The sequence below is a fragment of the Gadus chalcogrammus genome, chromosome 4, assembly GCF_026213295.1.
Source record: "Gadus chalcogrammus isolate NIFS_2021 chromosome 4, NIFS_Gcha_1.0, whole genome shotgun sequence".
In the NCBI taxonomy this organism is placed as follows: Eukaryota; Metazoa; Chordata; class Actinopteri; order Gadiformes; family Gadidae; genus Gadus; species Gadus chalcogrammus.
The window spans coordinates 4,431,341-4,458,011 of NC_079415.1; the positions used below are offsets into that span (position 1 = coordinate 4,431,341).

Consider the following 26,671-nt stretch of genomic DNA (forward strand, 5'->3'; position numbering starts at 1 on the left):
ACTCTTTAGTCTCTGAGAGAGGTCAGCCTTTGATATTAAGACCTCACTAATATATGATGATATAAATCACAAACACGCCTCAACGCATACTCCAAACAATCATCTATACACATATATACATATCCTATACATCTGTAAACACTCAAGCCTGCTACCAGTCTGTCACTCATCTGGGCAGATTTAGCTTAAACTCAAACCAGCTTCGTCGCTAGACTTTCTCTGAACTTTTGACAGGATCTCAGCACTGTGGAAGAGGTCCATACGGAGAGCAGTGAGGGGGGGAGTCTTCAAGTCAAGATTAAAATGTGTGCCCCCCCGTAAAACCCCAAAAAAACAACAACAATGTTCGGTCACTGTGTCCAGAAATGGCAGAACTCCAACTGTGTTCACCTGACCTCATTGTATGGGCTTTAGCCCGTTAAGAGCTGTAGGTCAACACCCTGTGTGTGCGATATCTGTTTTAATAATTTAGCCGGAGGAAACACCACCTTTTAGTGTTTCGGGACACCTCAGTGGCTCCGTGCCAGGGGTTTGTAATCCCAGGTGGGCCCTGGGAAAATATTGTGGAAGGGAAATGAACAGGAAATGGCCGCTGCTGAATGTGTCAAACAGAACCAGGAGTGAAGTGGTTCACCTCCAGCCCCAATCCCCACCTCCCCCCCCCCCCGTTCCCCCAAACCCCCTCCTCGGATGAATAAGGGAGTGAATTAAACGTGTGAACAATGGCAGGGCTGGGAGTCACGACGCTAACACAACACGGCGGTCGGATGTGGATGTGTTCTCTGGTTTCTCTCTGCCAACAAATCTTTTCTCAGGGCCCCACGTTAACTCACTGACGGCGGTGTGTGTGTGTGTGTGTGTGTGTGTGTGTGTGTGTGTGTGTGTGTGTGTGTGTGGGTGTCGTTCACGGTTAACTGTGGTTGTAGTTCAATACTTACCACGTTAAGTGGTGACAGACAGGTTCAGATGTGGTCAATGGCAGCTGAAACATCACACACGCACGCACGCACGCACGCACGCACGCACGCACACACACACACACACACACACACACACACACACACACACACACACACACACACACACACACACACACACACACACACACACACACACACACACACACACACACACACACACACACACACACACACACACACACACTAACACACAGAAGCCAGCATACTTTCCGTCTATTTTGCCCTACAATCCTCCACAAATCCTCCATCGACTGAGCCCGCAAACGAAGATGGGTGTTGCTACAGGTGTACTTATATGTGAAATCACCTGCAGTATGTCCTGGTTGCATATTATGTGCAGCAGTGCGTACTTTGTTTGGGTAGCTGCAGTAAGGACTACAAGTTAAAAGGAAATAGTATGTGATTTGGAACGCAGCCAGTCAACAGTGTGAAGCGTCCAGCCAGAGAGACAGAGCAGCAGAACGCATAGAGAGAGAGACATCGATTGATATCAGCGTGTGCGTGATGTCATCACACACACGGCATCCTGTTATATGTGCGGTGCATTCCTATGCGTCTGGAGACAGCCCATGAATCATCTGGGTCGTGTTATACACGCAGTAGGTCATGACTTCACATGCTACACGTACAGACACATAGACACTCACACACACACACACACACACCTATCTCAACGATCTGCTTATGATTGGCAGAATGGGGAACAGGTGGAGCGAGCCCCTCTGACCTGGAAGGGGAGCGATCTGTCGCCTGAGACGGCCTCAGACGACCTCTGATCCACGTGTGTGCGTGTGCGTGTGTGTGTGTGTATACGTGTGTTTTTGTACGTGCACGCGTGTGCGTGCGCATGCTCTTGCGTGCGCGTGTCATGTGTGTGCTAATTCGATGCTGTTTCTCCGCTATGCTCCAGATCTTACAGGTCAATGCAGTGATTCGTGTGTGTGTGTGTGTGTGTGTGTGTGTGTGTGTGTGTGTGTGTGTGTGTGTGTGTGTGTGTGTGTGCGTGCGTTGTGTGCGCACGCGTGCGTGTGTGTGTCCTGTGCTAATACGAGCCTGTCTCTCCCCTGTGCTGCAGATCTTACAGGTGAATCTAGTGATGTCCATCCTGCTGTACGTGATGGTCCTCACGTACCTCTACGGTATCCAGGCGACCACCATGGACGGCGGTCGCCAGGGGCAACAACAGGGACAACAACAACAACAGGATCATCAACAACAACAGCAACAACAGCAGCAACAACAACAACAGACCAGCCCTGACCCGCTGAACTCGCTCATCATCCAGCTGCTGCAGGCGGACATCACGCGGGGGCGGACCAGGGAGAACCAGGGGGGGAGGCGCGAGGACAACGCCATCGCCCCCCCCGGCTTCACCGCCCCCGGCCGCCCCGACCCCCCGGCCTCGGGGGGCGAGCAGCAGGGGGCGGCGGCGGCGGGCGGCGACCTGGCGCCCGTCACCGCGCTGACCTCCGACCTCCTGCGGCAGCACAAGCGCTACAACTCGCCGCGCGTGCTGCTCAGCCAGCGGCCGCCGCTGCAGCCGCCGCCGCTCTACCTCATGGACGACTTTGTGGGCGGCAGCGACGGCAGCGGGCCGGAGGTGGAGGAGGCGGCGGAGGCGGCGGCGCTGGCGGCGGGGGGGTCGTCGCCGGGCAACAGGACGCGCAAGAAGCGGTACGCGGAGCACAAGAGCTACCGCGGGGAGTACTCGGTGTGCGACAGCGAGAGCGAGTGGGTGACGGACAAGTTGCAGGCCACCGACCTGCGGAACCGGCCCGTCTCGGTGCTGGGCCAGATCAAGACCAGCGCCTCGGCCGAGGTGAAGCAGTACTTTTACGAGACGCGCTGCCGGGCGGCCGAGCCCTTTAAGAACGGCTGTCGGGGCATCGACGACAAGCACTGGAACTCGCAGTGCAAGACGGTGCAGACGTACGTGCGCGCGCTCACGCAGGACGTGAACGACGTAAAGTGGCGGTGGATCCGCATCAACACCTCCTGCGTGTGCGCGCTGTCGCGGAAACACCGGAAGACGTAAGGGATGGGGTGGGGCGCGCGCGCACGAACTGAACGAGAGGATCGAACATGGAAAACACGGATGCTTGCTAGGACGTCCGCCCTCGTGCGGAGGAGGGACACGCCCCTATAGGACCGCGCTGTGCGGGGTTTGAACCTTCCCCGCTCGTAACCGGGGACGGCTCACTTCCTGTCGGCAGACCCCGCCTCCTCTCGGGGATGATGGGCGGAGCTTAAAGGACGATGACTCGGCGAGAAACAGGAACGGATATTTGTACTGAAACACTGTCCACGATGGGTCCAAGGAACTGAGGTTTCCAATCTCTGCTGCGAATTTCACTGTTACTGTTTTTTTCCTTTTGTACTGCAGAGCCACTGTCCCGTGTACACACACCCAGAACTGGCCCCACGCCCCCCCCCCCCCCCCCCCCACCCCCGGACACATAGACCGGGACTTGACGAAGGGGCGGCGTGCGGGACGGGTGTTTATGTTGCGTATTTCGCGGGGTTTATGTACATATAAATTATTATTTAAGTTATATGAAATGCATGTAGTTTACACATGTCTATATCTATATATATATATATCTTTATATATGACGGTTGAACCTATTTGTTGTTATTTATTGAAAGACATTCCTTGTATCAAAGGAAGCTAGAAAACGTGGAAAAGGAGAGAGAAACAACCAATGAACTCAATCTGAGATCGACACACACACCTGCTGCATCATGGGAAATCAACACACGTGCCTTGACCGAATATAGATGGAAAGAAATGAGAGAGAGAGAGAGAGAGAGAGAGAGAGAAAGTGAGAGAGAGAGAGAGAGAGAGAGAGAGAGAGAGAGAGAGAGAGAGAGAGAGAGAGAGAGAGAGAGAGAGAGAGAGAGAGAGAGAGAGAGAGAGAGAGAGAGAGAGAGAGAGAGACTACAGTGAGCAGTGGGAGAACATACACTGTTGATCAGGGGTTCCAAGACAGTGAATAAGTGTAAGCCAGGTTCTCAGACACCTCAACTCACCTCAGCAGGGCGTCTAAACCATGTTTCACCATGGTTACGTTACCTTTTTTTTCTTTTCAACACAACACAACAATGCAATACTAATGTAGCTACCAGGCTGAACATCTTTCAGGGGTTATTTTTAATGTCTAAACCGATGCCCCCCCGCCTCTCCAATAGGTCACCAGTGGGCTCCACAGCGAGACCACTGCATCCTAGGGCTTTATCATCTAATGGAGACTGGTTTTCCTTCTGAAGCGCCAACTGCCAAAGTTTGACGCTCCTAGAAAAATACCAAGTATTTGTTTCACAGAATATCGAATGTTTCCTTCACGTTTCAACACAGCCACCCCCCCCCCCCCCCTCCCAGAAAAACAGAAACTCATGACCAGGGGGATGAAGATGTTCTGATGGTTCATACTGGTTCATACTGGTTCATTCTGGCTCTTCTCCAAGGGGAGAGTGGGTTCCACCCTTCCATGTTTTGTCTTGCCATTAGAAGATGGGCGGGGCTTACGGATTATGACTGTTACGTGTTTCTTGATAATAATAAATAAAAATGTTCAAGGAGAAATGTTCAACGTGGAGGTGGTGTTACAGGTGGAGATGTGTTGGTGGAGGTGTGTGAGGGGGGAGTTATGCAACACTCAAGACCAGATGTATCATATCAGATATAATATCATAAATAAGGAGCAGAGGACACAGAGTGAGAGAGAGAGAGAGAGAGAGAGAGAGAGAGAGCGAGAGAGAGAGAGAGAGAGAGAGAGAGCGAGAGAGAGAGAGAGAGAGAGAGTGCAAGAGAGAGAGAATAAGACAGAGAGAGAGTAAAAGAGAGAGCATAAGAGAGAGAGAGAGAGAGAGAGAGAGCATAAGAGAGAGAGAGAGAGAGCGAGAGAGAGAGAGAACGAGAGAGAGAGAGAGTAAAAGAGAGAATGAGATAGAGAGACAGTGTGAGAGAGGGAGAGAGCAAAAGATAGAGAGTAAAAGAGAGAGAGGGAGAGAGCGATAGAGCAAGAGAGCGCGAGAGAGAGAGAGAGAGAGAGAGAGAGAGAGAGAGAGAGAGAGAGAGAGAGAGAGAGAGAGAGAGAGAGAGCGCAAAAGACAGAGAGAGCAAGAGATAGAGAGATAGATGCAGGCCGACATAATAACGGTCAGCATGATAAGTGAAACATTGACTTGGACATGGCCTTAGACCATTAGACCCAGGCCCCACAGCCTGCTCATCACTATGTGAGGCCTACCTGCTCATTATCGATGCATCTGGATTCACTGTGAGTCGTTTTGTATTGAAGTTTAGGTAAGAGCGAGAGAGAGAGGCAGAAAGAGAGAGAGAGAGAGAGAGAGAGAGAGAGAGAGAGAGAGAGAGAGAGAGAGAGAGAGAGAGAGAGAGAGAGAGAGAGAGAGAGAGAGAGAGAGAGAGAGAGAGAGAGGTATGATGGCCACATTCCTTTAGAGTTCACGATGAAAGCGAGCGAACAAGACTTACGACGAGGTGTTCAGAACGAGGTGTGATTTGGGTTTATTTTGTGAACGCCTGAGCTATCTATCGGGGAGAGAACCGAGACCTGAAGTATTTCCACTGAACCAAACAGTGTACATATTTTTTGTTCAGGCTTAGAAAGAGAGAGAGACAGAGACAGACAGACACACAGAAACCCACAAACCGAGGTGGGCCTACATCACACCCTCATCTATGTAAAACATGTGTCCAAACACATGTGAGTATCGTATGTTTCATGAGCTTCCTGGAATCCCCAGAGGACGAACACACATGTTGGACTGTGTAGCGTCTGTGGACATGGTTTCACATCTGGTTACCGTCATCACTCATCACTGTGTCTTTATTATCTTGAGGGAAACACACACACACGCACCCACAAAAAAGAAATGCCTACGTCGTATTTTTGATGCTAAATACAAGAAGCAAATATGCTATGAGGCTGACGATATCGATCGGAGCTACCGCCATCAACCACCCACCTCCCCTCGACCTATCCCGCGATGACCCAGTCTCCCCTCTCTGCTACGCTATACACCTCCCTCCAGGGAGGGGCAGGTGTGTGCAACTAAACGCACCTCATGGTATTCATTGCCAACAACCACACAGAGGTCTGTAAGGCTTGTAAACTACATCTCCAGCGGTATCCCAGGGAGGAATGGGAGCGAGGGGTGCCAGGGCCAAATCAGGATAATGACCCAGCAGTGTAGCAGAGGGGTGAAGCTGATTCCAGGAGACGTATGTGTGGGGCAGAGCTGGGCCCTAAATCCCCTCGATGCTCCGAAGGAGATTACCACCTCACCTGTTCTCTGGCAGCTGAGGAGAATAGGTGAGGACCTCTTCTCAAAACATGGGAAGACGTCTGTCTATAAGATGGTTGAAATGAGGTTGATGATATTATTGGGCCTCAAACACAAAAACCTTAATCTACACTCCCATGGGGGGGATCAGAAGGAACGTTTTACCGCCCTATTTCCTGTCGCCTCGTCTCTTCCAAGAAACCCCAAGGATTAAACCAGCATCAAGGGGCGATAAAGAGCGTATCATTCTTGATGAAAACCAGGGAGTCTTGTTTTTGGCCGACACATAGGCAGATCTCCAGGTCAAACATGGAGGAGAACATGAGCCACGAGAATGGCGACCTTCCAGACGGTGTTTCAGAGCGAGGGAGCCAAAGACCATGAACAACAAAAGAAATGTTTGCCTTTCCTCGTCCCAGGAGGGGGAGGAAGAAACATAAGACAGAGATTCTTCGGTCCACGGTGAAAGTGTCTCAAAGGAGGGTAACATCAGCCAGAGATCGGGCGAGATGTAACTTTTGTGTTTTTGTGCGAGTCTGGCGATAAGGCTGCTGGTTTAAGGTCCACACTCCAGGGAACTCCATCATTACACATGTTCTTGGAAAATGTTCTCATCTCGTGTGATGATCGGGAAGGTCTAGTCAGTTGTGTTTGGATAGCCCTGAATCAGTGTCTCCAGGGCTATACAATTCCATGTTAAAGACACCCATCCCTAACCTTTAAACACTCTAAGGGGTGAAAACGACGCCCCTAAACCCAGAGGTAAAGAACCTTGAGAAGGAACACAGAAGAGGGATCCTTCCTCCAGGGAAGGCGAGGAGGTCCTAGATGGTCTTCAGAAGGTTGGTTCAGAATGGTTTTGAGGTTTTCAAAGGTGGTAAGACTGAGGTGCACTGCAAATCCCAATGCGGATGTTTCAAACCCTAAAACAATACTAGTCGTAAGATGGGAGTTGCTGGTCTCTGACATGAAATTAAAACAATTACTTTAACATGATATTCTCAGAGTAGGGATTTTATTTTGGTGACCTTTAAGTTTGGTTTAGAATTTCTGCAGATAATTATGTTTTTTAATTTGATCTCATAAAGATTCATATCATCTTTTCAACTCACACTGAGCAGTTCTAAGACTGAGCAGTTCCAATCGTTTATAGTATTTAGTTAATAGTTTGTTTCTCTGATCTTATCTCTTGTTGATAGTTGAGCGCAAAAATGTAATGCATAATGCCAATCATAAAATAATGGTGCAATCAGTCAAAAGCTACATCCATGTGAGCCAAATAAGGGTTGAAGTTCAAACAGATCTCTGAGCAGAAATCTGGGTCACTTTTTTGTTTAAATTCAACATTATTTAGATGAAGGAAAGAGACTTTGGATTTATGGACAAATTGGAATATTGGGGCTGGTGAGCAAAACCGTCACTAAGCAAAACTACACAAGGTCTGAGTCAGGGTTTCCCTCTCCATCCGAACCCTCAAACAGAAGGAATAAGAGAAAGCATCTTCATCCCCATGATCACAATCTGCTACCTCAAATCTGTTTCCTTGAAAACATCACGGAATACCTGGAAAATCGACTTCATGTTTCAAAATCGGAGCGATGACGTGAATGGTCGGAACTTTCTGTGATATTACAAAACAAATTGTAAGATGAAGGGACCTCTCTGATATGAGGAAGAAAGCGGGATAGTTCAACCTTCAGGTCTGGACAGGCAGTAACCCAGACACCTGAATCCACCTCTGTGGATTCAGGTGCAATACCAGAACTTCAGGTGTCAAACCAGAATCTGAGTTCACTAAAGTGGATTTAGGTGTCACCTCATATTGGTCTATTGGTCTGCCCATGAGATGGTTAGGAGGTCAGATAGCATCCTTTAGCCCAGACCACTGCACATCGCGGCCACATGGCCAGACACCAAGTATGTTTTGAGGACCACTTATAAAAGCGAGCCTACATCAGATTTGACACAATCAGACTCCATAGGAAGTGTGGCTCCTTGAAAACATTGTTTAATCCGTGTCAAACTGATTACACTTCAGCAGTGTGAACACAGATCCAAGTAAACCAGTTCACATCCGATCCCTCTGAAGCGGCTCACATAGTCCAGCAGAGACGAGTCTTTCTCGGGGAACATCACTGCACGCTCTGGCGTTCCAGCGCCCTGTGGGAGCGCCCAGGTTAATCTGGGAACACATTCCACCTCCAGGGGCTCGTGAGGATCCACCGATACCACGGAATCAACCGGAGAAGACGGCCGGCAGCATTCACAGGGAAAAAAAACACAACAATCCCAAATATGGCGGGAAACGGGGAGACAGGCACGCACTTGCACTGCCATAGATGGGAATGTCCTGGAAATACACTCGGAATCTGCGATGACCCGTTCCCAGAGTGAATTATTAACGCAGATAACGTTAGGGCTGTCATGCCGTTTAGTGAGGAAAGAATAATAGGTGCTGAGCTAATAGGGGAAATGAAAACAAGGGGCAGGGACGTATCAGCGGGGCAAGAACATTTAGTGGGAAATTGATTTGAGGTGGAATGATCAGCCATGATCAACAAGCCATGGGGAGATGCCTCCACATGGAAGTTATTAACATTAAAGGGGACCTATTATGCTTTTCGACTTTTATGACCTGTAAACGTTGTTATTATGATTGATAGTCATGTTTAACCATACACAAAAAACGATGTCGATTTCGGGGAAACTCTTCCTCTCATCTGGGCGCTTTCAGCATTCTCTGCCCCTCGCCCCCCTCCTGCCAACCCAACTCTTTAGTATGGTTAAATATGACTATCAATCATTATAACAACGTTTATAGGTCATGAAAGTCGAAAAACCATAATAGGTCCCCTTTAATCAACTTCATGATCTCTCCTAATCCCCCCCCCCACCCCCCCCACCCCTGAGCCAACATTATAGTGATGGGCGCAGAGTAGCCTTTCAGTCCAAGGTTGCAGGTGTCAAGGTCGTACATACATCCGAGCCATCACCAGTCCAAACAAGGAAAAACAATCACAGGCTTCCAAAAACAATGGAAAACAAAAACATGGCCAAAAGCTGAGATACAGGGCGGGATATTCGAGTTGTTCGGGTGTTTGACCTCCAGTCCTAGGTTTCCAGGTTCAAACCCCAGGTTCTGTCCACAGCCTACCAGAAAGCATCCTTCAGCAAGCTGCCCTCACCCCTACACACCCCTTAATGACAAGTACCTAGAAGAATCCATGTCAGGTCTGCTAAACGACTAAACACAGGTAAATAGCAGACAAACTACAGGAGTCTGGTACGACAGGCGTCAATCTACAGCCCTCAGAGAGGAGGTCTTGATAAAGACCAAGGCCTCAACGACTTCCAGAGATTCTTGAAACCTTCAACCTGCTGTTGCTGTTGACAGGAGTTAAAGGAAGCTGAACGAGGGTTAAACTGACAGACAGAAGGACTGACTGACTAGATTGAGGCCCTCGCCGAACTTCCAGCGATTCTTGAAGCCGTCAGCCGGCTGTTGCTACTGGCAGGAGTTAAAGGAAGCTCTGTGTTCCCCTGAAGGGTTTACCTCAGGGCCAAGGATGGGTTTGTACTGGTGTTACACACACAAGTTCACCCTCCTGTGCTTTGGGAATGGCGGCTGTTGGCTGCTGCCGTGAAAGTGAACCATTGGCAGTGAGTGTCTCTATAGTATACATTATATACATATACTCTGTATAAATATGTATGTGTATATTTAACAATTATTCGCCGTAAGCGAAGTGAATAGTTGGGAATAGTCCACTATTCACGGAGCCTGAGGTGAATAATTGTTTTAGTATAAACTACACGTGAACACTCAAAAATAAACACTATTTGCCGGGATTTATTTGTTTTTATTAGTGGTTTATTAGTTTTTATAAGCGTGACGAGACGACCTTCACGCAATATCCGGGGTTTGAGATCTCAATCACGGGATATTGGCCAATATCCCGAGATAGCGAACCAATCCAATTGCGCCATCTTAGGAGGTTCAGGTGTAGCGCATACTAAATATATACATGCATGTGTATATATAGGTGCATATATGTACGTAGCCTTGCCCCCACTGCGATTTGGCACGCAGTCAGCCAGACAATTTTGTAAATGATGCTCCTGGTATGAAGCACCTAGCAACTTAGTGACGGATTCATATCGCGTGCCAAGCACTTCAAAGGAGGCTGGATAAGCTGATTAGCAGAAGGGTAAATGCTTGTATCCTGACCTCTCATGTTTATATACTTGAAACCACATTTGTATACTAGAAACCAGGTTTGGGCGCCCCTTTGTGGATCGTTGACAGCTGAGAATTCAGATATTTTTCTCCGATATTATTCGGGGGGGATTTTGGAGTATTTGGTGTTAAAGAAATAGTTTGTCAGAGAGATGGTTACGTCCTAGATTGTTGATGTGCTTGGGACGCACGCACGCACGCACACGCACACACACACACACACACACACACACACACACACACACACACACACACACACACACACACACACACACACACACACACACACACACACACACACACACGTATCCCACAACACATTGAAGCTCCTCCCTCGGCACTCTCTCTCTCTCTCTCTCTCTTGATGTTATTCCAGTCTCTGGTGGAGTGGTGTCACAACCCAAACACCCTCCACCAGGCTCCCCCCCCCCCCCCGCTGCCTCGTCCGGGACCTGGTGTTTATCTTCCCGGAGCGCGGGCCAAGCTCCCAGGATAACACTCATGGTCTTGTTGCACTGAAGTGCTCCTGAGGACTCACAGAGGCCGGCCGCGAGTCACAGCAGCCTCGCTCTCCCCCGTGGTTTCTCACACCTCAGATAAACAAAATACACTTTTTTTCCTAGCCAGTTTGACCGATGGACTGACAGACGGACAGACAGATGTTGGACAGACAGGCCGGCATATACAGGCAGCAATACAGGCAGATAGACGGACAGGACGGATAAATAGACAGACGATAGATAGTCAGATATTAGGTAGACAGACAGAAAGCCGGGACAGACAGAAAGACAGACAGGAAGACGCACAAGTAAGACAGACAGACAGACAGAGAGGACAGACAGACAGACAGACAGACAGACAGACAGACAGACAGACAGACAGACAGACAGACAGACAGACAGACAGACAGACAGATGGACAGATGGACAGATGCATGTGCACGTGTGTGTGCACATGTTTGCCCATGACAGTGTGAATCTGGAGGGATGTGTGCTTGTTTATCTGTGTGTGTGTGTGTGTGTGTGTGTCTGTCTGTGTTTGTTTGTCTGTGTGTGTGTGTGTGTGTGTGTGTGTGTGTTTGTCTGTGTGTGTGTCTGTGTTTGTTTGTCTCTGTGTGTGTGTGTGTGTGTGTGTGTGTGTGTGTGTGTGTGTGTCTGTGTGTGTGTGTGTGTGTGTGTGTGTGTGTGTGTGTGTGTGTGTGTGTGTGTGTGTGTGTGTGTGGTCGGGACAGACGGTTAGAAAAAGAGATAGACCGAAAGACAGACAGACAGACTGATGGACTGACAGACTAGGTTGATACCCCACAGTGGATCAGCGGTGGTCTCGCTATCGGCCCCTGAGGCGTCCAGACGAAGCTGTCTGGGGTTTCCTGTGGGGGGGTCTTTGAAGGGCGACCCCTTCCTGGTGGGAGATGAACCATGAGTGACATGCTGCTCTCTGGGAGGTGAAGGGGTCAAAGTTCAGAGGTGGGGGCGGGGCCGTACCCCAGGTGGCGAGGTGGGGTTTGTGTTTTAGGACACTAGTTCAGTGTGTCGGTATTTGTCGTGTGTGTGTTTGGGTCTGTGTGTGAGGGCGCATGTATGTGTGTGTGTGGTTGTCTATGGAAGGGTCTTTGTGCGCGTGCGTGAATGTGCAACCCGTTTATAGTTTCTGTGTTGAATTATGTGAGATATGTGTGTGTGTGTACACCACACACACACACACACACACACACACACACACACACACACACACACACACACACACACACACACACACACACACACACACACACACACACACACACACACACACACACTTTAAACAATTATTGTCATCTTTCTTGACTATTACGGCAGGCTCATAATTCCAGTGAGTCACAGGCTATATCGGGCCGCTGTGGTTCTGATAGCGCCATCCATCACACGCCTTGATTAGAGGAGAGGTGAGACTTTTACGGGGCGCTGTGATGAAATAACTAGCGTGTCCGGTGGTATCATCAGCAGCTCTCCTCTCCGTCCCCCTATATATAGCCCCTCGGACCCTCGCATCAGATGCTGCGCCACGCTGGTGGTGGTGGTAAATACAAGAAGACCGTAGAAAAGATAACGCTTAAAGACCAGAGGATTCCTCAGCACACAGAAGAGCATTCCAACACCTCAGGTAAACGTCTCTGCTATTGCTTCAGAATGTCATCACTCCTCTCTCCTTGATTCTACTCTCATCGTCACTTCTGTCCTCGTTTCTATTCTCTTCCTCACTTCTCTCCTTGATTCTACTCTCGTCGTCACTTCTCTCCTCGTTTCTATTCTCATCCTCACTTCTCTCCTTGATTCTATTCTCATCCTCACTTCTCTCCTTGATTCTATTCTCATCGTCACTTCTCTCCTCGTTTCTATTCTTATCCTCACTCCTCTCCTTGATTCTATTCTCACCGTCACTTCTCTCCTCGTTTCTATTCTTATCCTCACTCCTCTCCTTGATTCTATTCTCATCCTCACTTCTCTCCTCGTTTCTACTCTCATCGTCACTTCTGTCCTCGTTTCTATTCTTATCCCCACTTCTCTCCTTGATTCTATTCTCATCCTCACTTCTCTCCTTGTTTCTATTCTCATCCCCACTTCTCTCCTCGATTCTGTTCTCATCTGTCATATTATTTTAGTTATAGCCCTTGTGCAAGGATAAATATAGATATAAAGATATATAAGTTTAGATGTCTTTAGATATGCATAGATGTATGTGTTTATTAAGTACGTTTATATGTTGGATCAGCATTTGTATTGTCAGCATAAGTCTGGTCATGGAGCAACAAAAGGAAACAAAAAAGTAAATATATTTCATTTGCTTCCGACAATAGCTTTTAATATTGTTTAAACTTAACAGCTCCTGATTTACGACTTTTTGTTTTCATGTGGCGCAGTAAGAACATTTGTCGTGGGGATGTCACGATGTCGTGTTTGTGATTGACAGCGGCGTTGACCAGCTGACCAGCTTACGAGCTCAAGAACAGCAACATGACTCACGTCCGGAGATTCCAGGGGATTCCGATGTCCACGGTACATTAGGGGAAGAAAGACGCCAACCTTCGTACTATACTAACTCATCTTCTCAAAGATGCTATGGATGTCGAGTCTGGGTTTGAATCCGTTCAACGGTTCAGGTGTTCAGCTGAGGAACGAGACAGGAGAACGGAGAGGTTTGGAGTCCCACTCTTCAACCAGATATGAGCTTGTCTACCGTCAGACTTTACATGTATCATCCAAAGCCTGATTTGTGTGACACCACAGTGAGAGTCTCTGTCCATTCCCAGACAATGTCTAAGATCCCAGCTGCACTCATAATTCTGCGTTTGTTATTGACTTATGAGTTGAACTTTCAGAGAAACCATCGAAAAACCAAGAGGCTTTACTCCACTAGCGGTTACAGTGAGGATTTGTAAAACGAAAAACACGTTTTATATTATCATAAGAATATTATATCCTGTGTCACTTAACCCTGTATCTGTGTCTTACTTCTGTTACTTACTTGTTACTATGTCTTCTACAAGTCAATGAGGGGAATCTGTAAGGAGGAAGACTATGCCTTCCTTGGTGGGGTGAAAATGCCAGATGAAGATGAGGACTATGAGGTGACAAACACACATACACACAGACACACACACACACGCACAGACACAGACACAGAGACACAGATATACATAGACATTGACATACACAAACACGCACGCACGCACACGCGCGCACACACACACACACACACACGCACACACACGAACACACACACACAAACACCCGATACAATCTCACAAGACCACCACTTCAAAGAAATAAAGGACAGGGTACTAAATCTGAACAAATGTGGGTTAATATGTGATGACAGTTGCTTTATGTCTGCCAGTTTCACGCCTCAGTATTATTAGTACTAAAGAAAGCTCCTCTTTCAGTATCCAAGCGGTTCAAAGACTCCTGTGTGTGACTCTGAAAGCTGGAGGAGCAGAAGGGAAGAGAGGGTGAGCCTTATATTTACACTTTTATAGACCGTTGCTACGGACACAGCTCTCAAACTGTAAAAGATAGCACGGCTTTTTTTTTTTACGGAAGCATGACAATTACTTTTCTCATCAATATATCAATCACTTATTTCAAATTATTGATTTCTTCAGTATTTAGCCTGTTATAAGTTGAAACGTGTACAATTCCCCTAACTTAACATTCATGAGCAACAAATTCTCATTGACAATGGCGGAATTAGTTTTTCAAGACATGCCAAATAAAGGTTAAACAAAGAACTGGTTCTTCAGGAATTACCTGGTTAAATAAAGTTCTAAGAAAGACATTGATCTTCATGAATAACCTGGAAAGAAAGACGTTGTTCTTCAGGAATTGCCAAAATAAAGGTTAAACAAAGAATTTGTTCTTCAGCAATTGCCTTGACAAATAAAGGTTACATATAAAATAACAGTGATAAAAGTGATCGATCACTTGAGGATTTATACTTTTTGTTGAGTCCTTCTGGAACGTTGCATGCTGGGTAATTTCAGGTTCAGCGAAGGATGGAGAGAGAGCAGAAAGAGAGGGAGAGACTACGAGAACTGGAGGAGAGCAAGATGGTGAACACACACACAAACGCACACACATTTACAGATGCGCACAGTCACGAACACATAGACTAGACATACACACACACACACATATATACACACACACACACACACACACACACACACACACACACATATGTGCAAACACACACACACACACACACACACAAATGTGCACACACAGACAGACAAACACAGACACACACACACACACAGACAAACACACAGCCACACACACACACACACACACACACACACACACACACACACAGACAAACAAACACAGCCACACACACACACACACACACACACACACACACACACACACACACACACACACACACACACACACACACACACACACACACACACACACACACAGACACACAGACAAACACACAGCCACACACACACACACACACACACACACACACACACACACACACACACACACACACACACACACACACACACACACACACACACACACACACACACACACACACACACACAGACAAACACACAGCCACACACACACAGACACACATCCCTCCAGATACACTCTGTCATGGGAAAACATGTGCACACACACGTGCACATGCGGGCCCAGAATGTGTTCTCCAGGCGGTAGTCGTTGTCCGGACACAAGTTCGCGAGGTTAGCAAAGGACATGGCCGCTTGTTGTCGTAAATCCTCCTGTCTTGCAGGCAAACACACACACAGATGCGAAGGCACGCATAAGCAGTCACGCAGGCGCACACACACAGGCACACACACACTGGCACGTACGTAAGCACATATGCAGGCACACACACACACACACGTACACGCACTCAAACAGAGACGTGAGAGGAAGCTCATGACAGCATATGGTTGCTGGAGATGATAGAAGCAATCTCACCTCTGTGTGGAATGTGGTGACCTTTGACCTGTTGTCACTCACCTACACACACAACCACACTCACAGACACACACACGACCCCTCCGTCGTCTGGGCTGGTTTTTGTCGAAGGAGGACGGAAACGTACGCGAAGTTCGATGAACACACGCATAAAATAATAACAAGAACACCAATAACCCATCCTTAAAACACATTCCTCGTAGTTATGTACAGTTTGACTTCATAAACCCTGATCAAAGTATGACTGAACCCCAAGGAAAAATACGGTTTGAATCTGAAAATAAAACCAGGGACAGATTAAAACCTCAAGCTATTATCCGTTCCCTGTTTGTGCCAAAGGGGCCCGCGATCTGTAACAAACAGCACGTCTGTGATCCAAACCCCCCCTTTGCCCCTGGTCCTGTACCCCAGAATCCGGAAGTAACCGGCCCACGTCAAGACCCTCCGCCAGCTGGGCTGCCACACGTCCCGAGTGTTAAGGCAACGCGTTTTTTTAAGGCAACCGATTAAACCGCTGGAACCAATTAAATAGCCACTTGTCCCCCCCCCCCCCCCTCCGGAAACTCCCCGATAACCGCACGTTTCCTCCGACCCCCTCCGCCGCCCAGTGCGTGGTTTAGCGGAGACGTCTGGTCCCGGGCGCGCTGAACGGGAGCCTTGTCTCTATCGACCCCGCCGCACACGTCGTGGCCGGCCGGCCGCAGACCGGGGGATTAATGACGTCGGACGCGCCAGATGTCAGATTGCCTGGCGGTGTGTTGTGATTGGTCTCGGCTGCAGGAAGACGGAAGGCTAACTGGGGGCAATTTGTCGGCGGGATCGTTTACACGGCGACTCGCAGGGTGGCGAGGAATGTTTCTCCGCTCGGGCCCAGCCTTACCGGGTGTGTGTTTGTTAGGTGGGGGTTTGTGTGTGTGTGTGTGTGTGTGTGTGTGTGTGTGTGTGTGTGTGTGTGTGTGTGTGTGTGCAGGGGCGGGCTTCCCTACAGGCGGGTCAGGCGGCCGCCTAGAGCGCCATCTAGAGGGGGAGCGCAAAATATAAAATGCGCCCGAAAAAAAAAAAAAAAAATTACTTATTGGCCACGTCTCCCCGTCAACAATCGCCCCCCCCCCATCCCCCCCCCCCCTCAACAATCGCTTCATACCCCCCCCCCCCCGTCAACAATCGCTTCATCCCCCCCCGCCCCCCCCCCCCGTCAACAATCGCTTCATACCCCCCCCCCCCTCGCCTAGAGCGCCAAATGTGTTGGGGCCGCCCCTGTGTGTGTGTGTGTGTGTGTGTGTTGGCTAAGGGTGTTTGTGTGGGTTGAAAACTGTGCATCTGACCATATGTTGTTCACTGTGTTGTTCACATAATACGTGTGTGTGTGTGTGTGTGTGTGTGTGTGTGTGTGTGTGTGTGTGTGTGCGTTAGTCTCACCTTTCCCTCCTCCTTATTTAACTCCCTCCCTTCTTCTATTTACTCAATTCATCCGTTCATCTCTTCTTTCGACCCCCTATTCATCCCACTATGTCCCATTTCCATCCCTTCTTCTCTCCCTTCTCCCAGTACACCCTCCCAGTAGGCCTGAAACACATACTGTATAAACACACACACACACACACACACACACACACACACACACACACACACACACACACACACACACACACACACACACACACACACACACACACACACACACAAACACACAGAAGATGACGTCGTGTGTGTCTCTATGGAAACGCAGGATCAGTTGTCCTCCAGTAATCTGAAGGATAACAGTGTGAAGGGCGATCCAGGCGATGAGAGAGAGAGAGGGACCCAGTATAAACAAACCTATTTGGGTCAAGGTGTTACTGAACTGAGAATTAATGGATGTCTTGCAATAACCTTCATTCCAAGTGTGTGTGTATGTGTGTGTGTGTGTGTGTGTGTGTGATGTGTGTGTGTGTGTTTGTGTAAGTGTGTATGCACGTATGTGTATTTGTGTGTGTGGGTGTTTGTGTGTTTGTGTCTGTGTCTGTGTACATATTTTGTGTATGTGTGTGCGCGTGTGTATGTGTGTGTGTGTGTACCTGTGTGTGTGTATGTGTGTGTGTGTGTGCGTGTGTGTGTGCAGGAGAAGGAGCGACGGTGGCGTCGTCACGTCACAGAGCTCTCCTCTAGCCAGGAGGCCGACGTCAGAGAGAGACTGAGCAGACTGAGGAGCTTCAGGGTGAGGAGGACACACAAACGCACACACACACACACACAGGCATGCACAAACGCACGTACATGCACATTTTTTTCACTAGAAACAGATGATTAATTCTACAGAAACCGCAGCCTCATTCAGTTTCAAAGCTGCAGATTAGCCCCGCCCTCTCCCTCTCTCTCTCGCCCTCACTCGCCCTCGCTCACCCTCGATCGCCCTCGATCGCCCCCTCTCCTTTCAGAGCGCCAGGCAGGTGGTGGGTTTGTTTCTCAGCCTTTTGTAATTCTAAACCCTGGTGGGTGTGTGTGTGTGTGTGTGTGTGTTTCCCTCAAGATAATAAAGACCAAGTAATGAAGGTAATCAGACATGACAATGTTTCCACAGACGCTACACAGTCCAACATGTGTGTTCGTCCTCTGGGGAGTCCAGGAAACCCCTGAAACATACAATACTCAAATGTGTTTGGACACATGTTTTACATAGATTTGCGTGGGTCGGGATATAGGGTGTGAGTCCCTTAGTGTAATGGAGGCCAACCTCTTTCTCTCTCTCTGCCCCATTCTCTCTTGCTCTCTTGCTCTCTCTCTCGCTCTCTCTGTCTCTCTCTCGTTCTCGCTCTCTCGCTCTCTCTCTCGGCCTGAGGGGACGTTAAGCTTTTCAATGCATGTCAACTTTTCTCTGATCTGTTCTTTTATTTTTAGTATGACCCCCTTTCTCCCCCTTCCTCTCCCCTTTCTACTCTTTTTTTCCCCGTTCTACCTCTTCTCTATCTCGCTCTTTCTTCTTCACCTCCTTCGACCCCTTTTCTACCCATTATCTACCCCTCTTCACCTCTTATCTAACTTAATCTCTCTCTCTCTCTCTCTCTCTCTCTCTCTCTCTCTCTCTCTCTCTCTCTCTCGCTCTCTCTCTCTCTCTCTCTCTCTCTCTCTCTCCAGGTGTTTCAGAGGAGGGTTCTGATGGAGGGGTGTGGGATGGAGCCCAGCACTGCAGGCCTCCTCATGGACCAGCGGCTCTCTAGGATCTAGACCCAGATTCAAACTGTCCCGAGCTCTGACCCGTTTCAGGACCAGCCCAATCTGACGTCGACTTGTAGCCTTCAGAAACCAGCCTGGAGGAAAGACTAACCCTGAGACACTAATCATTAGGCCAACCTGAAACATTGAGTAGCCAGCATCTGCATCAACTTGTGAACTTCATTAACCAACTTGTAGATTAACTTTTGAACTCTGAGAGAAACAACATGTAGACCACCTGGTTACCTTAAAAATAAACCTGTAGTCCAACTTGTAAGGTTGAGAGACCAAACTCAAGACCACCTTGTAATGCTATGAAACGAACTTGTAGTCCGACTGGTAACCCAAAGAATCTAAACTGTCCAACTGGTAGCCCAAAGAAACAAACCTGTAGACCAACTGGTAACCCTGAGAACCAACCTGTAGACCGACTGGTAACCCAAAGCAACCAACTTGTAGACCGACTAGTAACCCTGAGAACTAACCTCTAGGCCGACTGGTAACCCAAAGAAAGCAACTTGTAATCCGACTGGTAACCCAAAGAAACTAGCTTGTAGACTGACTGGTACCCAAAGAACCAACTTGTAGACCGACTGGTAACCCAAAAAAACCAACCTGTAGACCAAGTGGTAACCCAAAAAATCAACCTGTAGACCGACTGGTAACCCAAAAAAACCAACCTGTAGGCCAACTGGTAACCCTAAGAACCAGTAGACTGACTGGTAACCCTCAGAACCAACTTGTAGACCGACTGTTCACTCTGTGAACCAACCTGTAGGCCGACTGGTAACCCTTAGAACCAGTAGACCGACTGGTAACACTCACAACCCGCCCTTGTAACTGCTGGCAGATTGCTGGCTCAGCAGCGTGTCCGTCAGACTGCACCTCCAGCTCCCTTGAGGTTTTAAGGGGCAGACTGGTGGAAAATGAAACCAGCGAGCACTGATCTTAAGGTGCGGACACCATAAGGCCCTTAAGGTGCGGACACCTTAAGGTCCTTAAGGTGCCTTAAGACCTTAAGGTGCGGACTGGAAGGGACTCACCCACAGTGAAACCAGCCAACACCACGGTCGCCTCAGGACCCGTGGATGCTGTTCCTCAGCGTTGCGGCTTTCGAGCGACCAGCTTGTGGCGCGGCGAGGCGGGGGTGAGAGAGAGCGCCGGGCTGATCCCACCACCAATTCCCCACGGGGGTGCATCCACGCCGTCGAACAACCGCATTTCTGTTTGGGGGAAGAACAAGAAAAACATATTTGACAATTTTGTTTTGCTTCCTGCCCGGCTGCTTCACGGCCTTCGGGAAACCAGGAGGTAGGATGGCGACACGGGATTTATGTTACAATACCTCCTTTTAGGCCAATCACAGAGAGGCGCTCAGAGAGAGGAAACAGCCCGCAGAGGGGACACGGAGGGTAATTAGCGGACAGGCGTGATGGGCCGTGCCGCACACAACAGGCGCTACTGTGAAAATTGGAAATAAGTTATATTTTTAAACTGTAATTAAACCGGGAATTCAAAATGTTGCCTCTTGACTCTAGGAGTTGTCTTTGGGGCTCGAACCGCACCCAGACACCAGATGGAGACGCCGAAGGCCGGGGTGTCAGGACAGTCATGTGACGACCACATCGGAGTGAACATGAGTACATGCAAGGGTTTTTTATAGTTATACCCTGTTAGGGCAATAGCGAATAGCTACGAGCCTGAGAATGGAACACTTTGTTGGGTCCTGGGAACGATGGGAACTAGACTCGAATGACGGACGGTTTGAGGTCGATACGGGCTTTGAGCGAGTGTGTGTTGTGTTTTGTGTACTTTGTTGGCCTCATAGCATAATTGCCTTAGTCATATAATATGGTTGATCTTGTATTTAGCGTAAAAATTGCCGAAGTCAAGTAGATGACAAATGGCGATTATTTGTTTCTATAGAATTTGAATTTTTCGCAAAAAATGTAGCTTGAACCATTATTTAATTATCTTTGTCCCTTTGAGAAACAAAAATCTCTTATAGATATGGCTCACCGGGTTAGCACGGCGTTTACCGCTGTTAGCTAAGAGCCATCCACACTCGTGAAGGAGAGTTCTGGCCCATGAGTCTTTGGCGACATGGTGTAGTGACGGGTTGTGGAACCACTTGATGCCCAGGTTCCCAAGCTCTGTAACGTACAGGAGGGGCAGGTCCTAGAACTTTCCCATGCCTTTATTAGTCAGAGACATATTTCCTTCTGCGGGGGTTTTCCCTTCATTTTTCCCATAATTGGTTATGTGATGCTAAAGGTCATGCTAATATGCTAGATTCACATGTCAGAAAGTCTGATCTCTTCTTAAGCCGAAAGAACAAAGTTGTTGTTGATCAATATTTCGCTGAGGTCCAAAATGGTGGATCATCTCAAACAACAAGGGCACCGTTTGATCAAATATTTCACAATTTCATCCCCTTTCCCAAAAAGTATAAATCTTATTTTTTTAATCAGGCTACTGTGAACGCTGGACAAGAAACTGAATACGTTCTTTACAAATACACAAAAACGAGAATTGTACAAATGGAAGCTGTGATCGTTTTGTGAGTGTTGCTCCCTTTCTAACATGTCAAAGTGACATCTTTGTGGTTTCGTGCAGACCAGCCCCATTAAAGTCCAGGTCTTAATCTCTGCTGAGTTAGAGTGCATCGTTTGGAGCGTTTATGGAGACGTCAGACCCCCGATGTGACATGAGAACGAGGGACGAGATGAGAGTTCTCTTTGACCTCTGACCACACATAAATCAGAGCCATCTCTTCCATGTTGTGTGTGTGTGTGTGTGTGTGTGTGTGTGTGTGTGTGTGTGTGTGTGTGTGTGTGTGTGTGTGTGTGTGTGTGTGTGCGTGCGTGTGTCTGTAAGCATCCTAGATGTACAGAAATAAGCACATGTGTTCGGAGGTCATGGTATGTATGTAAGAGTGTGTGTGTGTGTGTGTGTGTTTTTTTTTGCAAGTTTGTGTGTGTGGGGGCCAGGGGGGGGGTTGCGTGTGTGTGTGTGTGTGTGTGTGTGTTTGTTGGTTTGCATGTGTGTGTGTTTGTGTGTTTGCATACATGAGTGTGCGTGTTAGCATGCGTCTGTCAGGTGACTGTGAGTTCATGTTCATTCATGTGTAATGCACGGGCACTTTCAGACATCTTGGGAGAGTTTGTCTGTCTGTCAGAGGGGATATAGGTGTTACTGTGGTAACCCCCCAATGATTAAGAGAGAGAGAGAGAGAGAGAGAGAGAGAGAGAGAGAGAGAGAGAGGGAGAGGGAGAGAGAGAGAGAGAGAGAGAGGGCGAGAGGGCGAGAGAGAGAGAGAGAGAGAGAGAGAGAGAGAGAGAGAGAGAGGGAGAGGGAGAGGGAGAGAGAGAGAGAGAGAGAGAGGGGGAGAGAGAGAGAGAGAGAGAGAGAGAGAGAGAGAGGGAGAGGGAGAGGGAGAGGGAGAGAGAGCAGAGAGAAAAAAGAGAGAGAGAGAGAGAGGGAGAGAGAGAGAGAGAGAGAGAGAGAGAGAGAGAGAGAGAGAGAGAGAGAGAGAGAGAGAGAGAGAGAGAGAGAGAGAGAGAGAGAGGGAGAGGGAGAGGGAGAGAGAGCAGAGAGAAAAAAGAGAGAGAGAGAGAGGGGGAGAGAGAGAGAGAGAGAGAGAGAGAGAGAGAGAGGGGGGGAGAGAGAGGGGGAGAGAGAGAGAGAGCAGAGAGAAAAAAGAGAGAGAGAGAGAGGGGGAGAGAGAGAGAGAGAGAGAGAGAGAGAGAGAGAGGGGGGGAGAGAGAGGGGGAGAGAGAGAGAGAGCAGAGAGAAAAAAGAGAGAAAAGCAGAGACATAGACAGCGACATAGAGAGAGACCCGAGAGAGACAAAGAGAGACAGAGAGAGACAGATACAGAGAGGAACAGAGACAGAGATGAACACTCATAATAATGAGTTTCTGAAGGCGATGGAGGCGTCAGATTCCACTGAGCCAACAGCCTCCCTCTGACCCCATCGACGGGCCCCCCGACCGGGGGAGAGGCGGCCGTCGTAGGACCCAAGCCCTCCAGTCGTCTCTCTCGCGGCCTACCAGCGGCGGCGGCGGCGGCGGTTGCAGTCGCCCCGCCCCCTTCCACTCCTCTGTCCCATTAGCGAGACACTTCCCATCATGCACGCTGTCACGCGGACGATGGGAACACGGCAGAGGGAGCGATGGGCCCTGCAGCTGGCTCTTCTTAGCCGCGGCTGGGAGCGGATGTCTCCGTGCGGTTGACGGTCACGCAGAAGGATCGCCGCTCGGCTTGTTTACGTACTTGTTGTGTACATGATGTTGGCAAGAAGAGGCTGTTAAGGATGTGTGCGAATGGTTCGTGTGTGTGTGTGTTTGTGTTTGTGTATACAGTTTGCGTTTGGATGTGTGTACGTGCGTGTGTGCGTGCGTGCGTGTCAGGGTGTGTAAGCAGGGTTGTGTGTGTGTGTGTGTGTGTGTGTGTGTCTGTCTGAGCATCGGTCTGTGTGTGGCCGTGTGTATGTGTCCGTGTGTGCGTGTGTGTGATGTGTGTGTGTATGTGTCTGTGTGCATGTGTGTGTATGTGTGTGTATGTGTTTGTGATAGCGGGTATGTGTCTCTGAATGTATGTGTGCGCATGTGTATGTGTGTGTGTATGTGTGCGTCTGCATGTGTGTGTGTATGTGTATGTGTATGTGTATGTGCGTATGTATGTGCATGTGTGTGTGTGTGTCAGCGTACATGCGGGTCAGCGGTGTGCCCCGGGGCTGGGTTTGAGTGACAGCTGGTGGTGGAGGGGGCGGACCTAAAGACCAGTAGGCCGGTGTGCGGTCGGGGCCATCAGCTCTCTCTCTCTCTTTCATCTCCCCACTAGAAAGAAGGGAAGACAAAGGGAGGAACAGAGAGAGAGAAAGGAGAGAGAGCGGGAGACAAAGGGCGGGCGACAGTGACGGACAGAGAGAGAGGAGGGAGCGGGGAGAGGGGGAGATGAAAGGGGAAGAAATGGAGAGGCAGGTGTCTTCAGTGTGTGTGGAAAACACAAGAGAGAGAGAGAGAGAGAGAGAGAGAGAGAGAGAGACTACCCTCCCAGGCACACCGACCCATTCTCCCTCAAGGTTCCCAATTGAGTCTCATTCTTCTCTGATCTTCCTCAGCATAACTGAAGGTCTGTTCCTGTTTCTGACCTCGTTATGTCACTTGAGTGGAATCTTCCCTTTGGGATTAATAAAGTACATCTTGTGTTGGATTCTGAAACGGTCACACGCACGTGCACACACTCGTCGAGCACATGCATATGCACATACACGCACACACACACACACACACACGCACATGCACACACAAACACACACACACACGCACATGCACACACACAAGTGCGCGCACGCACAGTGACACGCCTTCCAGTAATAGAATGACGCATCAGCTCCGTGATTGAAGTCAGATGAACGTGTTTGCTCGAGTCCTGGAGCCTTGGTCTTGGGGTTAAGAAACGTTGACCTCCCGTTCATTTGTACCCCTAAAACCCTCTGGGTTCACCCACCGGTTCAACGCGGTCGCCAGCCCTATGGCGGCTTGTGTTTGTTTGGCTTTCGAACGTAATCGGCCGACATCAGCTATACCATCCAGGGAACATCTCCGTTTTATTAAATTCCAGCGCTGGACTGAGGAGATCTCAGCTGAGCTGCTCGTTCTCAGGCCTTGAGCCGACCGTGGGGAAGCGGTTTGCAGGATCGCAGTCGCACTCATGGTAAGCGGACTGGATTAATAGAGCCCTTTTCTAACCAGCGGCCACTCAAAGCGCTTTACAATATTGCCTAACATGCACCCACTCACACGACACCGACGGTGGTGTCAGCCACGGGAGGCGACCATCAGCTGCTTGGGAGCGGTGAGATGGAGGCCTCTCGCTCAGGGACACCCCGACTCTCAGTATAGGAGGAGCCGGGGATCGAGCTAGCAACCTTCCGGTGACCAGACAGCCCGCTCCGACGCCCAGGATAAGGAAACGGGAAACGGAGACCGCCACCTCCGCTCTGACGGGAGCTCGTCCGGGCCTAGTCGAGAGAAGGGGCCGAGGACCGAGGACCTCTGGCCTGGTGTTCGTCAGCAAAGGGACTCCCAACGCGTGTCATTGACCGACTGTTAATGTGAGACTAGAAACTGATTATGGTCTGTACAAATACAGGAAAAGCTACATTTGTGCAATCAGAAGTGTGCACGTGTGCGCGTGGCCGTGTGTGTGTGTGCCTGTGTGTGTGTGTGTGTGTGTGTTTGTGTGTTGGACGTCGTTAGCGGGGGGGGGCTCCAGCGGTCCGTCGTCACGGAGGCCGATGTTATCGGAGCGGGTCTGGTGTGGCGGCGGCCGGCCCGGGGAAGCTGTGCAGAGCTGCTGTCAGGTTACCTCGGCGCGACACAGCCTCCCCTTCTCCTCTCTCCATCCTCACCCCCTCAACCCGACCGCCCTGTCCGTCACCGTGGAAACCGGAGTCGACCCGAGAGACCCCCGTCGAGGAACGCTCCCGAGTTCACCCGCTCAACACCTCCTCTGACGCCCACCGCGACCTCTACCATGGCCTAAACATGGCCCCGGCCTTGTTGCTACTATTAGCTAGTCTTCCTTCTCCTCTCTCTCTCTCTCTCTCTCTCTCTCTCTCTCTCTCTCTCTCTCTCTCTCTCTCTCTCTCTCTCTCTCTTTTTCCCTTTCTCTCTCTCTCTCTCTCTCTCTCTCTCTCTCTCTCTCTCTCTCTCTCTCTCTCTCTCTCTCTCTCTCTCTCTCTCTCTCTCTCTCTCTCTCTCTCCCTCTCTCTCTCTCTCTCTCTCTCTCTCCGATGCTGTTCTGTTCATCATCACATCGGTACTTCAGCCACAACCCGAGAAAGAGAGAGAGAGAGAGAGAGAGAGAGAGAGAGAGAGAGAGAGAGAGAGAGGATGAATCGTGGAAATGTTTCAGATGGTCAACAGAACACATTGCATATGAACATGCATGCGCCCCGACACACTTAACACACACACTCACCAAACACACACACACACACACACACACACACACACACACACACACACACACACACACACACACACACACACACGTACAAACACACACACACACCAAACACATAAACACACATACACACACACACACAGAGCTGACTATCGACCATCAGGTTCACACACCACTCACACCGCTTAGCCACATGCATGCTACCAGGGGTCAGTTAACGTGCTCTTTAAATACACCCGGGTCAAAGGTCAGGGGGTGCTTTGGCACGAGAGAGGTCACTGAGGTTAACTTCCCCCCTTCTCTCTCATGAGAGATACAGACAGACAAACAGACAGACAGACCGACAGACTGAGGGAGAGACACACACACACAAACAGACAAACACAGAGAGAGAGAAAGAGACATAAAGAGAGAGAGAGAGAGAGAGAGAGAGAGAGAGAGAGAGAGAGAGAGAGAGAGAGAGAGAGAGAGAGAGAGAGAGAGAGAGAGAGAGAGAGCG

At 49.3% G+C, this 26,671-nt stretch overlaps 1 protein-coding gene and 1 long non-coding RNA gene across 3 annotated transcripts; both read left to right on the forward strand.

Annotated features, from left to right (window-relative positions):
• Positions 1 to 2,061: 2,061 nt before the first annotated feature.
• ntf3 (neurotrophin 3) lies at positions 2,062 to 3,375 on the forward strand. 2 transcript variants are annotated; one of them, XM_056589210.1, is made up of 4 exons: positions 2,062 to 2,156; positions 2,235 to 2,337; positions 2,398 to 2,573; positions 2,640 to 3,375. In XM_056589210.1, the coding sequence occupies exons 1-4, from the start codon at positions 2,077 to 2,079 to the stop codon at positions 3,013 to 3,015; spliced, it is 735 nt and encodes a 244-aa protein (XP_056445185.1). In that variant the 5' UTR covers positions 2,062 to 2,076; the 3' UTR covers positions 3,016 to 3,375. The 2 variants fall into 2 exon arrangements, with proteins under 2 accessions (XP_056445185.1, XP_056445184.1); XM_056589209.1 differs by having other exon boundaries at positions 2,062 to 3,375.
• A 9,206-nt stretch (positions 3,376 to 12,581) lies between these two features.
• On the forward strand, positions 12,582 to 14,131 carry LOC130380484 (uncharacterized). Its single transcript, XR_008895300.1, has 3 exons — positions 12,582 to 12,666; positions 13,474 to 13,559; positions 14,051 to 14,131. It is a non-coding gene; the product is annotated as an uncharacterized LOC130380484 (long non-coding RNA).
• Positions 14,132 to 26,671: the final 12,540 nt, after the last annotated feature.

Excerpts from the sequence above, each read along its gene's own strand:
- ntf3 (XM_056589209.1), top strand. The coding sequence starts at position 2,077 with ATGTCCATCCTGCTGTACGTGATGGTCCTCACGTACCTCTACGGTATC.